The 18,360-nt window shown below is 41.1% G+C and overlaps 1 protein-coding gene across 1 annotated transcript in view; it reads left to right on the forward strand.

Moving 5' to 3' along the window:
* ntrk1 (neurotrophic tyrosine kinase, receptor, type 1) overlaps window positions 1–16,272 on the forward strand; it is a gene marked incomplete at both ends in the record, with an annotated part of 48,274 nt that extends 32,002 nt beyond the window's left edge. The window contains 4 exons of the mRNA XM_079240562.1: window positions 333–505; window positions 5,682–5,922; window positions 9,239–9,397; window positions 16,087–16,272. Of these exons, the coding sequence (XP_079096688.1) occupies window positions 333–505; window positions 5,682–5,922; window positions 9,239–9,397; window positions 16,087–16,272 (759 nt within the window). The remainder of the gene's footprint in view (window positions 1–332; window positions 506–5,681; window positions 5,923–9,238; window positions 9,398–16,086) is intronic.
* Between the last annotated feature and the right edge of the window lie 2,088 nt (window positions 16,273–18,360).

Consider the following 18,360-nt stretch of genomic DNA (forward strand, 5'->3'; position numbering starts at 1 on the left):
ACTCTGAACACTTGCAAGACCGCGGCCTGGAGGACCGGAGTTGCCCGGTCCTGCAGCCGTATTCATTATTTATCTTCAGGTTAGTTTTGCAGTTGGGGTTTTGGCGTCTTTGTGTGTTTGTATGACCTAATAAAGAACATGTTAAACATCTGGAACCATCTCACATGTCTCATAATATGAAACGGGATACAGTCCGTCCAGTAAAACACAAGCAAGAGCATCAAGTCAAACCTCTTCTGCACATAGAAATGCAATTTCACAGAAAATGATTGATGACAGAAAGTATGAGAAGAGTTCAGTGAATATAAATCTGCATCTTTGTGTGGAAACAGACTCTGAAGGATGCAAATGAGTCGACTCGGCAGGACTTCCAGCGGGAGGCAGAGCTTCTGACGGTGCTCCAGCATCAGCACATCGTGCGGTTCTACGGCGTCTGTACAGATGGAGAACCTCTGGCCATGGTGTTTGAGTACATGAGGCACGGAGACCTAAACCGCTTCCTACGGTACGTAAAGCTGCACAACAGCCCATCCATCCACGCTGCATGGTACGGTCCTCACACCTCAGCTCCTTCTGGATGAACACCTGAACAGCACATGTGTCAGGGAAGGAAAAGCGCAGTGGGATCGCTTCCCAGCAGCGTGCAAACATTCACAAAGCAGAAGCCTGAAGCTGAGGCGGGATTCCAGCCATCACTCCTTTCATTAAACACTAAAAGCTGAATAATAAATGAGTTGATTGAATAAAGAATTAATTGAACTCCTAATTTTTTATGCTTCCCTTTTTGTTATTTTAAGCAAAAATATCAAAGGAATCATCTTCTCGCTCGATGTTTCCTGATTTCTGCATTTTGTGATGTTTTAACTATAGTTCCTGTCATGTCATTCATAGAGCTGAAAATCCCCGTTTCCTGGTAACACGAAGCGCGTACAGATAAACACATAAAACGCCTTAAAGCTGCTCTTCTTAGTTGAAAAGCAGGACTTTATTCAGACAAAGCCGACGTGTTTAAAGGTTAAACCCACTCAGCTGACCTCGGTGCAGCTTGTGGTTCCAGCGGTCACTCAGTGCATCCGTGTGTTTAAGTGGAAGCCGTGGAAGTGTTCGTGCTCGACTCTACAGGCTGTTATTTCTGATGCTCTTCCTCCATCTCTGCACTTTAAGGTCCCATCTGAGTGGTGTTCAGCTGCGTGTACAGCTGCATGTAGCTGAGAACACGAGACAAAGAGGAACAACATGCTCTGTCCTTCATATGTTTCAGAGATGATAAATCTGAATTAAGTTTATATAACACACGAGTGGAAATGTACAAGTATGGACTTTTAAATTAACGTGTAGAAAAACTTATTTAATTATAAGACAGATTTGTCACTTCCAGATCTCTTAAGTTTGCTGTTTTTCTAGCTCCATTGAGGTCTGTTAATAAGTTAATAAACATGTAAAAGAGTAAAAATAAAAGTGCGTAAATATGTCAAACAAATCAAATCTTTAAATAGAAGTATTAAAAAGTAAATATAAATGTAAAATATAACAGAAATATATTGTATATAATAAGACAAAATATATTTTTTACATTTATAAAATAAATGTATTTTAAAATTAAATTGCTTAATTTTATAAATATAAAAAAAATTAATAAAAATGACAAATAAACACTCTTCCCTCACCCACCCTTCCCGTCTCCCAGGGTAGGGCGGGTGGATGTTCATCTCCAGCTCAGGTTCTCTACCAGAGTCCTGGGAGCATATGGGTCTTACGCAGTATCTCAGCTGTTCCTAGGACTTTTCTGGACGGAGATGTCTGATGTTTCACCAGGTATCTGTTGGAGCCACTTCTCCAGTGTGGGCGACACGGCCCCCAGTGCTCCCATCACTATGGCTACTACTGTTGCTTTCACCCTCCAGGCCTTCTCCAGGTCTTCCTTGAGGCCTTGGTACTTCTCCAGTTTCTCCTTTTTCCTGATATCTCCATCATTGGGGATGGATACGTTGATCACTCCGGCTTTCCTCTGCTGCTTCTCCATGATCACTATGTCTGCTTGGTTGGCCACCACCATTTTATCTGTCTGGATCTGGAAGTCCCAAAGGATCTTAGCTTTCTCATTCTCCACCACCTTGGGGGGAGTTTCCAACTGGGACTTAGGGGTCTCCAGTCCATATTCTGCACAGATGTTCCTGTACACTATGCCAGCTACTTGGTTATGGCGCTCCAGCTTTGCCTGTCAGTATCTTGCACCCTGCTGTGAGGTGCTGAATTGTTTCAGGGGCTCCTTTGCATAGTCTGCACCTGTGATCCTGCCTGGTATGGTAGATCTGGGATCCTGCCTGGTATGGTAGATCTGGGATCCTGCCTGGTCTGGTAGATCTGGGCCTCGATGGCTCTGGTGCTCAAGCCTTGCTCCTGTGCTGCCATGATCAGCGCCTCTGTGCTGTCCTTCAGTCCAGCCATTGATAGGACTTGTTTATATCGGCCACTTCGGTGATCTGCCGGTGGTACATCCCATGCAGGAGCTTTTCCTCCCATGATGGTTCTTCCATCTCATGTTCCTCCAGACTCCATTGTCTGAGACATTTACTAAGTGCTTAATCCCTCAGAGTCTTCTTCCTGATGTATTCCCATAGTTTGGATGTTTCATCTTGGATAGTGGCTCTGATGCTCACTATTCCCAGAAAATTATCAACCGACCGTTCATGTCTAAATTCAGCAGATTATACAACATTATTTCATGGTACAATATAATGAGAGTTCTCTCAGTTTTACTTTATGACGTCCCAGAAGGTTTCAGGCAGAGCTTCCTGTGTTCCTTCCTCTCCTTTACATTCTCCATACGGTTCTTTTGAGACTCAACTCAACTGACTGATTGGTCGGGAGGTGGTGCTTTTAGACTTGCTGATCTCTCCTCCAGAACATCACCTGGTCCAGAGCTGGATGGCTGTTCAGTGTAAGTTACCATGATGATTTACCTCCATAAGAAGTGAACCAGTGTTCTCGGACACAAAAGCCCAAAATAACCCAAAAGTTACCTTAGTAGGAAAAAAGTCCAGCTTTGCAACACAGGCCTCTGAAGGTCAGAATCTAACCTTCCTTATGGCCTGTTAAGAACACACAACACAAAGACACAAGGGCAAAACTCAAGCACTCGGTTCATGTCTACAAACTAAAGGAAGAGTCTCCGTGGAGACGGCGACTCGCACCCCAAACAGACCACAACTGGAGCTGCTGGATGCGATTCACCGCATGTCAAGGCACAGGTCACCGACATTACCAAGGTTTTTTTTATTAAAAAAAACAGCATAAATATGAAATCTGAAATAAAATTACTTTAATATTAATGAAGACTGAAAATAACCAGAAACTGAACTAAAGCTGTGCCTTCTGCAGGGTCACGTAGCAACATAGCTTGGGTTTTTTTTTTTAGAAAAATTAAATGATGTGTTTTTCAGTCATTTAAAAGAGTTTCACTCTGGAGACCTGTTGCAGACCTGCTAGTCAAAGCCAGCAGAGGCTGTGTTGCTCTACATGAACTCACTCTGCACCTTGGAAAGCATCAGAGCAGACAGAATATGCTGGCTGCCAGGTGTTCCTCTCAGGAGGAAGCCTGGAAACCAAAAACACAAAGAAAAATACAGGCTTGCTCTCATATATGTTCACCAATGGATGGAAATCACATTTCCACAAGACAGAATGGGTGAAATGTCTGAGAGCCCCACGATGCAGCTGCTTTCCCACCCTGCCACCTGCCTTTTAAACTAATAGTGATTGTATAGACAACTTCCTTTGTTAGGAGGAGACAAAGTGGAGGAGCCATATGAGGATGGATGGAGACACATCAGCTGTGATTTGCTCATTTAGGCGGGAGTTAGACGTGAGAGTGGGAGTTTATGATCCTCAGAAACAACTCAGAGTTAATGTTCTCTGCATATCTCAATTACATTATTGCAAATCAATTGTAGGCGTATTACAAGGCTCATGTTTTCTATTAACCATCGTTTTTAAATGGTTTTATTGTGGTGTGGTCATGTTGACCAAGCCTGCAATGCTCTCAAGAACTCAAACTCTTTCTGTCACAAGTGTTCAATCTGCAGATTGCATGCTGAGGTCATTCTCATTCAGGTCACCCAAGGTTGGTGCCATAGTTCCCAACATGCTGAAAACTTGAACCTCCAGTAGAAACAGAACAAGAGGAACCAGCAGAGCTCTGAGGAAACACATACACAGCCTTCAGGGGCTGATAAACAAAACAGAATGAGCTGTTGATGTGTAGGAATGACCTCCAGGTCAGACAGGATGGTATTCCTGTGCAGATTACCTGGATAATGTGTTAGTTCAGGCCAAAACAGTGTGTTCATCAACACAGCCCGAACCCTTTTAGATTAGCTTCCTGTCACTTTTTTAAGTTGTGTTTACGAGTGGTTTTCCAAGCTTCTTGAGCGATTTTCCAAAAGTTTTCCTTGGAAGTTCTTGCCTTTTGTTCCCACACTTATTTAAAAAAGTCAAGCTCCAGTCTCTGGAGAGGATGCTGCTGGTTTTCAGTCCAGTTCTTTCATCATACATTCCTGTGTGTGTGTATTCATTTTCCTTACAAAATGGCTTCTTGACAGCCACGTTTCCATGGAGACCATTTCTGATGAAACTTCATGAGACTTTGGCCAACAGAAGATGGATCAACTGAAGGTCCAGATGCGTCTTTCAGATCCTGGTTCAGATCTTTCCTGGATTTGTTCCCAGAGTTTTACCTGCCGCTCGTCTGATGGTTGCTGGGATACACTCCGACTTCCCAGCAACCTTTAACTGGAACAATAAATAAATAAATGGATAAATAAATAAATTAATAGATGCATTAGAAATAAAGGAATAACTTGGAGATCCTGTTCATCTGCTGCAGGTTGTTTGATTTGTGTTTGTTGTCACGTTAGTGTTCCTTTATTAATACTCATAGTTTATATATCAAATAAATTTGTTTTACAGTGACGTGATATCTTCCCTTCACTCATGTCGACTGATTCTGAAACAATTCAGCTTAGAGCAACATGGTCGATACTGACGGGCAAAATTCTAGTATCAATCTGATACCAAGTAAATCCACGGCAAGTATCTCTGGTCTGGACTCAGGTCTGGTCTCTGATCTGGTCTGGACTCTGGTCTGGTTTGGACTAGCTGAACTCGTAGTAGCATGTCAACAGAAAATACACTTCAGTTAAATTCTCTGTTATTATGTCAGACAGCCATTGCTGATACAAAACGCAGCGTGTCAAATGAAACTGTTTGGTTTTATACACGTTGACCAGCAGGGGGCACTATGTGCACACGAAGCCTCGAAAAATCAACCATTTTCTTAGAGGCTTCAATGCTTCATGATGCTTCATCTGATCGTCACTAAAAAGGTCCTTAAAAGAAGTTTGATTACTTCTAGAAGTCTGTTTTAGTGTTTTATTCTGTTCAGTTCAGCAGTGGAAACTTTTTTTTTCTGTCCTTTTTTACAAAAAGTTCTGCATTTCAAATGATCAGTTGTTCAGACTAAATAAGTCATAATGCCTAAAGGTGGAACATTTAACAACACTCGGCATTAGTCTGCATGTGTAGGTGCAAAACATTAGTTTTCTCTCCATCAGCACAACCCTGCAGCTTTATTGTGTCCTAAAGTGTGTGTGTGTGTCTGTGTGTGTGTGTTTGGCCTGCAGGGCTCATGGTCCTGATGCTCGTATCCTAGAGGACACGAAGATGCCGCCACTAGGTCAGCTGACTCTGCCTCAGATGCTGCACATCGCCGCCCAGATCGCCTCTGGCATGGTTTACTTGGCATCGCTGCACTTCGTCCACCGTGACCTGGCCACTCGGAACTGTCTGGTGGGAGAAGGTCTGGTGGTGAAAATCGGAGACTTTGGGATGTCCCGAGACATTTACAGCACAGATTACTACCGGGTAAGAGGACTAATCAGGTCAAAAATGACATTTTTTTAAGAGAAGTTTTGAAGTTGCACATCAGAAAAGGCTTGGAATGCAGAAAAAAAGAAAAATCCTTTAATAACAAACCCAATAATTACCATTATTAAACCATTTCATGTGGAAAAGATCTCGGGACAAACTTTCTACCATGTTATTGACTCGGATCATGATTGTTTGTCTTTTTCTTCCATGTGCCATGTAGCCTGTAACGCCACCGGACAGTGACACGATGCTAAAGTTGTATATAGGAATCAACTTTAAAACCAACCACAGTGGAAGAAACAACACACAAAACAAAGAACTAAAGTTAACGCCGAGTGGGAAAAGCCTTGTTGACAGACTGATTTGATTTGTGCTGGTATTTGTTATGACATGTTGAAATACAACGGCTGCACAGTAGCATGGTGGTTAGCACTGTGGACTCATAGCAAGAGGGGTCCTTGGGGTTGATCCTTGGCTGGGGAGGTTTGGTCATTGACCTTTCTGTGTGGAGTTTGCATGTTCTCCCCGTGTATGCGTGGGTTCTCTCTGTGTACTCCGGCTTCCTCCCACCGTCCAAAGACATGCATGTTAGGTTGATTGGTTACTCTAAATTGCCCCCAAGAGTGAGTGTGAGTGGTTGCTTGTCTCTGTGTGGCCCTGCGATGGACTGGCGAGCTGTCCAGGGTGTACCCTGCCTTTCGCCCGAAGTCAGCTGGGATAGGCTCCAGCTTCCCCGCGACTCCTGATTTATGGAGATTCGGACAGTTTTTAAGCCTTTAGAAATGTTTAGAAACAGTTGTGAAACTCCAGTCCTCAAGGGTCGCTATCCCGCAAGGTTTTGTTGTTTCCCTGCCTGACTAAAATTAACTGGTTATTGTGAAGAAGTAACAACAAACACCTGCAGGATAGCAACCCACAGGGAAAATAGTTTGGTGCCATTGATTTAGAAGATGGAGGCCTGAAGGACGATGATCAACAACTCACTCGTCACATCTGGCATTCTGGTCCAAACTCCTTCCCAGCTGCCTGTAGGCCCTCTAGATGGAAAGTTTGGGAATTATATTCTTATTAAAAAAAAGACCACAATCGTTAAAAACGTTGTAATTTGCAAACAAAGCAGAGAAGAGTTTTTGTGTCACCGAACCACCTTTCTCTAAACGTCAAACATGCATTTGTTGAGCCCGCAATGTCAGGTGTCACAGCTAAGTTGTGACAGACCACAAGCTAGGTGTGTACATTTTGAAATGTAATTAATCGTAATAAATCAGATTAAAAGTTTGACAGCCTTAGTAAGCACACATTGAAATGGGGCTGAGCTACCTCCATATTCATGCATGCACAAATTAATACCCATTTATGTTCAACGCAGAAGACAGTTTCGTACGTCTTCTGCATCAGTTATGACATAAGTTAGTCAGTTTTCCAGGGGCTTAGGTATCCGTCACTTGATGCAGAATATGGAACAATACCACGACAACTTGTGGGGGCAGTGTTAATTGTATAATTAACAGACAATGAGTGAAAGGAACAAACCAGAGAAGAACAGGAAGAAGATGATGCAGAAACTGCCAAATAAAAATCACTTCAAGATGCAGAAAAAGAGAACGGCAAAAGAAAATAATGATTTTATTCCTCTACTGATCTTTTCGGACAGTTGTAAAAGCTTTACCGCTATCAGCTGATGTTAAAACATGGATATGAACTCTGACCTCAGCACTGCCCACTAGTGGATGAGCTGACTTAACACCTATGGCAACGTAGAAGACCAGTGGAAGTATGAGGGTGGTGATGTATGGCCGACTGAAACACGTCTACATATAAGGAAGCATAAATGTACCTTTATGGTGTTTTTGGCTGATTAGGAACAAACTCTGATTGGTTTCTTGCTCTGCACATGAATTAGGCTGTTTTAAAGTCAAACAGGTCCTTAAATTTCTTGCTTTTGACTTGATAAAGACTAAATTTAACTGTTGTGTGTTTGGAAGTGTGCATGATCCAGTGTGTATATAGGACAGATGTGTGGACTGGTATGGAAATCTGGAAAACTCTTATAAAACTCTTAATATATAAATCTAAAGAAACAGCACACAATGCATCAAGATTTTTGGTTCATGAAATCTTGATATGGCGCGCAGAGCCAAATAATTTTAAAGAACTTTTGTAGAGTTTTAACTGCCTTAGTTCCTCAATGTTTTCTCTACTATATTAGAATCTTTAAAAGGGGTTTTGGAAATAAATTTGTGGTGCTTCCCCAATTTTTTTCAAAAAGTTGTGAGTGAACAGTAATTACTAAAAGGTACTCATGATAAGTTGAACATGTGCTCTGTAATGACCTTTTCAGACCGTTTCATTTAATTTGACCTCATAGGACAGGGGTGTCCAAAGTCGGTCCTCGAGGGCCGCTGTCCTGCAGGTTTCCCATGTATTCCTGTTCCAACACATCTAGCTTCCACTAAATGGATCAAACAGCCAATGACGTGCACAACTGATTAAGCTCTACTACTAATTAATTTGAACCAGGTGTGTCTGAGCAGGGATACATAGAAAACCTGCAGGATTCTGGCCCTCGAGGACCGGAGCCGGACACCTCTGTCATAGGACTATGAGTTGGTCCAGTGATGGGAAAAGCTAGTCAGAGTGGAGGCACAAGTGCACACTTGACTAGCCCTGGACCTTTTGTTGCAAAAGACCTTAAAATGTATCATTAAAGGAAATGCACTGATGGCTGCATTTCATACAGGGTAAAGTTATGCTATCATGCATGCTGGTTGATTGTCAAAGGTCTGCGGGGACACTAAAAGGCTCTTATCCAATGTTAATGTCATTCATTACACCTGTGCTTTTCACACTGTGACTATTCAAAATGTCTGCAGAGAAAAAATCTCTTGGACAGGTTAGGAAGTAAGGTGAAAATTAATGTGATATGGCTAACTTTCCAAGCTCTACAGTGCTCTTCATGCAGCTGTCAACAAGCTTCAGCTCAGATAACCTGAGAAAATCACTGTGAGCTTTAAAAAGCAAAGCAATTTTTTTTATTTAATTGTTATTGTAATATCTTCCAAAAATGATAGCTATCGTATCGTCAGATGCACATTTTTTTTTCCATTTTACTCTAAATTAAACTCCAATAAATTGATGGTGAAATGACCAGACCACATTCGAGCTGGTCGTCCAGTAAATTGGTCAGGTCAAGGAGGATAAGGATGGGACCGCTTTTGTAGTTTTGGTTTGTTTCATCGAGGAAACAAAGTAAGAATATCTGGATTAAATCAGTCTGATTGTAGATTTATATACATTTCTTTGTTTCCAGGTGGGTGGACGTACGATGTTGCCGATCCGCTGGATGCCCCCGGAGAGCATCATGTACAGAAAGTTCACGACGGAGAGTGACATCTGGAGTTTTGGCGTTGTTCTTTGGGAGATCTTCACCTACGGGAAACAGCCCTGGTATCAGCTGTCCAACAGCGAGGTGAGCTGGAGTACAACTCTTTCTTTCTTTTTATTTTTGTTTGTGTTTATTTTCAGCAATCCAGGCCATTTGTTGTTTCCTCTTTGTGATGCTATAACATGAAACCATGCAAGATATTTGGGGTATTTTCTCTCCAGTTTTCTTTCCAAACACAAATAGCTGTTAAAAACAGTTTTAAAAAATGCTCAGGAAGTTTTTTCTTTTCTTTTTGCTTTACTGGAATGGATATTTCTGCAGCTGAAAGAGATTCTGCTGTAAATTGATGATGCTTGAAATGGAAAGTTTTTAGAAATAAAAACAAAAGTGACAGTTGCAAAGCAATAGAAGTACAGAAGACGGAAATAATAGAGGTAAGGAAGAAATGTTTATATTTGAGAGTAAGAAATGTATCACAACCAGCAATATCCTTCTCCACAACAAAAACTGTATTTATTTTTCTACTTCACTCTTGAAAATCTTTTTAGTTCCATGGAGTTTGCTTACTTTTGGGTTAATTTTACAGGGTTTTTACGTATTTATTTGAAAATATATTATTTAATACAGAATTAAATGGCAATATCTAGAAAAAAGCACAGAACCAAGGAAAAATAGATTTGGAGTGTGAGTAATATTTAACATTTCCCATTTTGTTGCACCAATCATGATGCTAAAGCAGGCAAAAAGTTAGCTTAGTGCGACTGCTTGGTTAATTAGATTAAAACAAAAACACTTAAACCAACCACTTTTCATCCTTTCATACTTTTTTGTTTGGTTAAAACCAACAAGATGCAGCATGTAAAAGATCACTAAAAGCTAAATTAGTTTTATGACATTAGCATAAGCTATGTAAGCTAGCAGTAAACTCTAAGCTAACTAACTGTTAATTGTATGGAAACAAGAGCTTCTTTCTGACTCAACCGGTAGAAAACACACACAAGCAAATCATGTGCACAAATATTCCTTCATTTCAGGGTAGATAAGTTGGATTTCTAAACCTCAAAATGTAAGCATCTGGATAATCTGTGTAATAAGTGGATAAATAGGGTATTTATTTTAAAATGATTGTTGTAAATTTCTAATAAAGGGAAAATGCTTTGCAGCCTTTTTTAAAAAAAAAAAAAAAAAACTTAATTCTGAGTTTCTACACTCAAAAGTTGTTGCCGTAGCCTTTATCATTTGAAAACTTGCAGAAACGCTAAAATGAAAACTTAAAAACCTCAGACTGCTCAGAGATACAGCTTTTTTTTTTTTTTCTTTTTTTTTTTGTTTTATAAGTCAGCAGTATTAGAAGTTGGTTTTTGTTTGTAGCTGAGACAATTTTACTGTTTTCATAAAGTCATATTCAGGAACAAAAGTAATGTGAAACTGACTTGGAAATTAACCATGTCTTTCCCAAATATTTACATTTTATTTCTTGAATAATTTAATTAATTTAAACTCACATCAGCTAAACTTTTTAAAGCATATTGGTACAACCTGAAATGATTTCCCAATATTTAAACATTAAGAACATATCGTAACATTTTCATTACAGTTGTGCACACTCTGGACTCTTTAACTAATCAATAAGTTCATAGTAATTAGGGGCAGTCCAGTCTAGCCTTTTCAGTTAAAGCACCAAGAAGTGGGTCTCCACTGTGACCGCAACGGTGCTATTACAGGCCGTAATCCTCTCTCCTTTCAAGGCCAGGGTGGATCGCTTTCCCTTTGCACTCAATCCTAATCTCATTGGCTTCATTTTTGCTCGGGGCGACTGAGCTATAACCTCGTTATCCTAATACGTCTCGCCCAATGAGGGACAGGTGAAATTATCATGTTGCCTAAATAGTCAGTGACGGAGATAAATCGTTCCAAACTACTGCAATGGCGACGGTGAGGATTGTAGCAGGTCCTTCTGAGTCTCTGTGTTCAGTTGTGGGACTGACGGGTTATTTTGATGAAGTGGTTCTGCTGACAGGCCTCTTCTGTTCGCTGGATCAGGCAAAGGTTAACAACAGGGAAGTGATGGAGTTAGTAACCATTCAAATGGAGAGTGTCGTGAAATCCTCTCATCCTCGACAGTGATTTATTCACTGAGCGGCGAGAGCGTGTGAACTGCAGCAGTCACTGTAGCCATTAGTGTCTGAGATGGAGGTTATTCATATTTTGGCTGCTCTCATTTGTCCCTGAGGTCGCGGCTAATGGACACAGATCGGAATCTGTAGATGAGAGGCTGTTATGTGAAAAATATTGTCCTTGGTTCAGCCACGACATTTTAATCAAAAGGCCTCAATATAAATGTTTTTTTTCCAGTAAAACAACATTTTAATAGTTGTCTTCTTTCAGTCGTCCAAGCAACGTTCACAAACTTGAACTTGACGTTCAGATTTCCTTTGTTTGGTATCTTATCCCCGTTTTTTTCCCCACAAGCTATAAAATCACATCAAACAATTAATAGATTTGATCTAAGGTCAACTTCTGCACTTGGTAAACAGTGATATCTGTTGGAGTAACATAGCAACTATATCAACACCAGTGGTCAGCTTGGACAGTGTATAATTAACAACTTGTAACATGCCTGCCCATGTAAAGAAGTATCGCTCTAGGGATGAGCCCTATATAAGAGACTGGCTTTCTCCTGAAGAAGGCATTCCCCTTTGTCCCACTGATGCCATGTTAATCTGGAATAAATATAGTCTCTTCCTGCCATCATCGGCTGCTGCCGGGTCATCTCTGTAGCATCAACAAAATAGAATATTCCACAACAATACCAATAAGTATTAACCCTTTCATGCATAGTGGCCATATAGTGGACACGTATTTACAAGCTTTTTTTCTCACATATTCATGAAGGAGGATGGCATTTTTGTAAATAAATCACTTCAGTGCATGGTAGTGAGTCATTCAATACGTTTCCACTCACTGAAAAATAAATAAATAAATATGTGATATAATTGAACATGATGTAACTATTTTGTGATAAATAGCAAAAGAAAATAATAAAGCTATAATTTATACAAGATTTACATAATATAATTATGATCCTATATTATTTTTTAAATATTTTATAGAATACATTGAAATAAATCATAAATATGATAAATTCTAAATATCAGTAATAAACAAAAAAGTATTGTTGCATATGTCTGTAGAGGTAAAATACTGTATTTAAAAAATTGTTGCATTGTTTTTTATTAATTCATGCATGAAAGGGTTAACATAAAAACTGAGAATCTTTCTAGTAATGATTTTATGTATTAGTAGTTGTAGTCCTTCACAGAAATATTTACAGAAACCGATTTAAAACTAATACTGTGGTGTTTAAAGGTTAAATGTGTCGGATAGTGCTCCATCTAGTGGTTCAAAAAGTAAGTTGCAACATGATGATTACTCCTGACCTACACACAAACCATAGTGGAGAAGCAAAGATTGTAACCTGCAAAGTTTTTAGATAAAAATCATTCTTACTTAGGTCATAAAAACATAATTTAACAGTCTATGGCATATAATATGCTTTTTTGTCAATAAATTGCCCTAAAAGTTTCACAGAAACTCTTACAAGGGTTGTTTTTAAGTATTTCGCCACTTTCTGCAACATTAAGAAGTTTATAAGCTGCTTTGAAGCCAAACTGAAAGTTAAAAGTACTAATCTGTGCCAATGAGCCCAAACATTACAACAAAGCAAGGACTCGGCTCATCCGCTACACGTTTGCCGTAGCGTGGCACCATGCTTTGGTAGCAGATCTCTTTGTCTGGCACAGGCCACAGATGCTCGATTGGATCAAGATCGAAGGAGATGGAGGCTGAGAGGACAACCCCAACTTGTAGTTTCCATCATCTAGACTATAAATGGATTATCAGGGTACATAAAAGTCTCAGGAAATAACATCTTTATGAAGGGACTACTTTTCTTGCAACAATATTTAAGTTCATGGATGACAGGATCTGAGGTTTCCCTGCAGAACGTGACCCAAAGCATCACTCTTCCCGTTTCTCCTGTAGAGCATCCAGATGTTATGCCTCCCTCATACAGACATTCTGTCATTGCTCTGAGGTCCAGTTTTGATGCTCAGATGTCCATTTAAGACACTTTTGGCCGAGTATGTTGCTCAATACGGCCATCCTGATCAGTCTGTGGAAATACTGCTCCACGCAAAACTAAAGATCTTCCTACCAGAACCAGCATGAATTTATTCAGCAATTAGATCAACAGACAACACCATCCAGCCTTCACTATCATTACCCTGTCACTGGAAGTCTGGTTTTGGTAAAACCTGACCACTCCAGACCAGGAACCTCCCAGAAGGTCTACAGCTGTGGAAATAACTCCTACCTTTCATTTTCAGTTGCTGTGTGAAATCATGCTTCCATCCAGGCCCCATGAAAAGTAAATAATCGATGCTTTTTCACTTCACCTGTTGGAGTCATAATGTTAACGTTCATTTCTGACATGCTAGGTGTTATTCTGTCTGCGTGCGTGTTACTCCCACCTGGTTCTAATCAGCTTTACTTTAATACAGGCACTCAGATCACAACACATTGAGTTTCCACGACCTCTAAAATGACAAAATAGCTTTCTGTGCCTCATCAAAATTAAAGAAACAAATTGCGTTTGTTCAGGGAAGTGACACAGAAAACTGTGTCAGGAACTCTTATGGAGACATTCCTAAAGAACCCAGGAATATTAAAACAGATGTTCTATTCATCATATCTAGATAAATGCAGAAATCTTTAAATTAAATAAATAATTAAAACAGAAGCAAAACAAATTTATTCTTCCTGTTATGGAAATTATATTTTCTTAAAACTTTTGACTTTCTGTTTTATTTATTTATTTAATATTATATTTTAGATTTTTTTTTTTTTTTGGAATGAAAATGTAAAATATTTATTGGATTCAGTATTTTATGTTCAATATGTTATGTAATATTTTAATTTTCATCAATATTGTTCACATTCATAATCTTGATTTTTTTAGATGACATACAGTTAAATTATTAATTAGAATTTTGTAATGTTTCAATATTATTTGTATATTCTGTAATATTATATTTATTATTGAAAAAATAAAATAAATTTAAAAGAATACACATCCAAACACCTGAATTAGTTCACAATAAATAATAAATTTACAATTAAAAAAGTTTTTTTTTTATTGGCTATCAACCAAATTTAAGTTGCACAACTTCTTTAAGACCCTCCCCCTAAATTTCTGTTTGAACTGGTTGTAAAGACTCAAATATTTTAACCCTTAAAACTCTGCTGCTGCTGAAATCTCATAAATCCAAGTCTTTCCACATCTCTGCTGGCACACCGCAGGGCTTGGTCCTGGGGTCCCTACTTCTCATTACACATTCTTCCACTTGGCTACATTTAAACAAAAAACAATATTAATATTTAATGCTATGCATACAAAGAGGTGGAAGTGGCTCAGGTGGTAGCTCCGCTTGTCTTGTGCCTTACGCGGTTCGAGTCCTGCTCCCCGATACTGAGGGGAACTGTTCTCTGAGGGCCGGTCCCAAGCCCAGAGGGTTGCGTCAGAAAGAGCATCTGGTGTAAAACGTGTGCCAATTCACCCGAGAGATGATTCGCTGTGGCGACCCCTTCAGATGGACAAGCCAAAAGGAAACAACAATCCTGCTATGCAGACGACACCCTGCTATGCAGACAACACCCTGCTATGCAGACGACACCCTGCTATGCAGACGACACCCTGCTATGCAGACAACACCCTGCGATGCAGACGACACCCTGCTATGCGGACGACACCCTGCTATACGGACGACACCCTGCTATGCAGACGACACCCTGCTATGCAGACGACACCCTGCTATACGGACGACACCCTGCTATACGGACGACACCCTGCTATGCAGACGACACCCTGCTATGCAGACGACACCCTGCTATACGGACAACACCCTGCGATGCGGACGACACCCTGCTATGCAGACGACACCCTGCTATGTGGACGACACCCTGCTCTGTGTCTCAAAAATGTCCTCTTCGCTTCCATCAAACCTCTGTACCATCCATCTGCAATCAAATCATTCCTGGTTTTCACCCAACTTCCTCAAACTTAACTGTTCTAAAACAGGATTCCTTCTGGGGGGGCGGTGGGGGGGGGGGGGGGGGGGCACATCAATGTTTTCACATTTCCATCAGCGACTGAGCACGGTGGAACAGTGGTTAACGCTGTTGCCTCTCAGCAAGAAGGTTGCTGGTTCAAGCCTCCCCATGTATGCGTGGGTTCTGTCCAGCTACCCAGCATGCATGTTATGTGAATTCTTATGGTTAATTGATTATTTATCACATGTAAGTGGTCATCCATACAGTCTAAGGACAGTAGAATAGAATAGATCTCCTCCCCTCCCCTCAGGTAAAGAGTCTCGACAGCACATTCTCTTTTCACCCCCACATTTTCATCTGAGAAACATCATCTTCACCCCTCTTCCACCCCTACACCACCACTGCCATACTGCAACTCACTTCTCCTCTCCACCAAATCCATCCAGAAACTGCAACTCCATCAAAACGTCTTGCGCCACAGACCCTATTCCTCACTTGTTCAGACAGCCGTGTAGCTCCACACTCACCATGTTGCTCTGCACCGCGTCCTTGGATGTTTTGAAAGGTGCTATTTTTTTTAAAATAAAATGTATTAGTATCATATTCTGTTCATTCAGGCTCTAAAATCCATTTTCTTTCTTTTTACCTTCCCACGCCAACAGGCCATTGAATGCATCACGCAGGGACGGGAACTGGAGAGGCCTCGCACCTGCCCCAAAGAGGTCTACCAGCTGATGCAGGGCTGCTGGCAGAGGGAGCCCCAGCAGAGGATGGTCATCAAGGACATCCACAGCCGCCTGCTGGCTCTGGTCAAGAACCCCCCTGTTTACCTGGATATTCTGGGCTAGAAGGACCTGTATGGTCCAATCAGACTGGAAAGCCTTCCCCCTTCCTTTGCATTTACCGAGCTTTATTTATTTATTTTTCTAATTCATCAACACAGTTCCTTTGTTTTTCCAATTCACCAAACAAAACAACCAGTTCTGCCTTAAACTCCCCCATCTTAGCTTGACCTCAAGGCCTGTTTACTGCCCTGCGCTTCTCTGGAAAATGTCAAATGTTTACCAAAGTGTTTGTTGTTTATCTGAGGTGGGATCAGCCTGGTGGGAGGGACGTGCATGGATAGACGTTTACAGGAATCGATGCATCATAAGACGCGGTTGGATCATTTTCCAGGGGGGAGAACAGATGTGTGTACAGCTGAAAGCACGCGCTCAGGTTCTCCTACCAAGCCGCTTACAGTGCATGTAAATAAGCGTGTTTGACAGGAGCTCAGCTGAGTGTATTATATGATTATTTTTCAGACTAAAAGAAGAGCAGATGGGAAATATTAGTGGAGAAAGTAAAAGAATAACGGCCGTGTTTACATTTAATATGAACAGAAACATATTTCCAAAGAGTCGGTCAGAAGTTGCTCTTCATCTCAAAGTGCTGTCAAATCAAAGCACTGCAGTGAAATCCGGTAAGGGGGCAAGATGGGGGGGGGGGCGACACCCTGAGACGGGTGGAGAGGCAACAGATGGATTAAATGAGCCTCCAGGAGGAGAGGGACAGATGGTGCTGAAAGTGACACTGGAGGCGAGGCCACCACCGTGGCGCAACATAAAAAAAGATGAAAAAGTTCAAGGGGGGCCAGAAACCACTGCAGCGCCTTGTGTAAATACTGAATGTACATACTCTGTATTAATGTTGAAAATATATATCTTCATGTATTCTTACTCCAGCACTTTGTATGTTGTCTGCCCTGAAAAATAAACCAAGTTGCTAGAAACAAGCAGCAGTCGGTGCGTTTTTACAGCTTCAGAGGCGGTCGGGACCCGTCAGACGTCTTCACAAGGCGACCACGTCTCCGCGGGATGCTCAGCAGACAGTATCGATAAGGAATAATCACGTTTCATATTGCCCCTCCAAAACAAGAGCCCTTCTTCCCCTCAGTCTCACCCCTTTTTCTCACCCCCCTCCCTCGCTCCATCACTCTGTATGCAGAGCATCTCCAGGGAGTGGTAATGGATTGTGAGTAATGCTATCATCCCTTTCTCTCTCTCTCCATCTCTGGTGTGCTGGGAGGGGGGACGGGGTGGGGTGGGGTGGGGTGGGGGGGGGGGGGGGGGGGGGGGGTGAAAACGCTTGGAGGACTCGTGTCTGGCTTATTGTTTCTTCTAGTGTCTTACAAGCAGATCTTGGACCAGATAGGATTAGTACACTCCAGTGTTTTCCCCGTAAGGGTTCCCTTTGTGGTTTCAGAATGAAGCTTCTTAATAAACACTCGAGCCCACCCTTCCCGCCCCCCTTTTGATACAAAATATAGAGAATAATAAGAGCTGGAAATGAGGCCACTTTTAAAATGGAAGTCCTGTCAGAGCTCTGCAGCAGGAAACTTCTTTTTAGACCTTCACGAACCAGATATTGATTTCTCATAATTATTTATTTTATGGTAATGGAAGCACAGATTGGTCTGAATCTGCTGCTAATAATAAACCAGTCTGTGTGCTTTAATATCCACGATGAACTAAAGCAGAACCAATGAAGCAAAGCAAATCAGGAAAAAGATGGAGAAATTTCTGGAATTTAAATGAAAAATATCTGTGCTTTTATTAACACATCAGTCTCATTTATATGTTCTTTTTCTGTCATGATCATTTTTAGTTCAGACTTTGAGTTTGATCCTCAGGTTGTTTGTTTCTCTCCAGTCAGCTGACACCTGCTTTTCCTGCAGATAAATCTGCACCGGTGTCATGATGCACCTGCAGCTCATTTCTTCTCTAAAGTTCATCAGTTTGGAGAAGAAATAAGCGATTAAGATGCGATAAAACCGGCTGCGCTGCGCTGCCCTCTGCTGGTCACTGATGCACACTGCTCAGGTTCACGTCCGACGGCGACTCCACGCTCTCATTCCACCTGTTGGACGACTTCTCCACATAACACATCATGTTTTT

This window comes from Telmatherina bonti (assembly GCF_933228915.1).
Source record: "Telmatherina bonti genome assembly, chromosome: 5".
Classification (NCBI taxonomy): Eukaryota; Metazoa; Chordata; class Actinopteri; order Atheriniformes; family Telmatherinidae; genus Telmatherina; species Telmatherina bonti.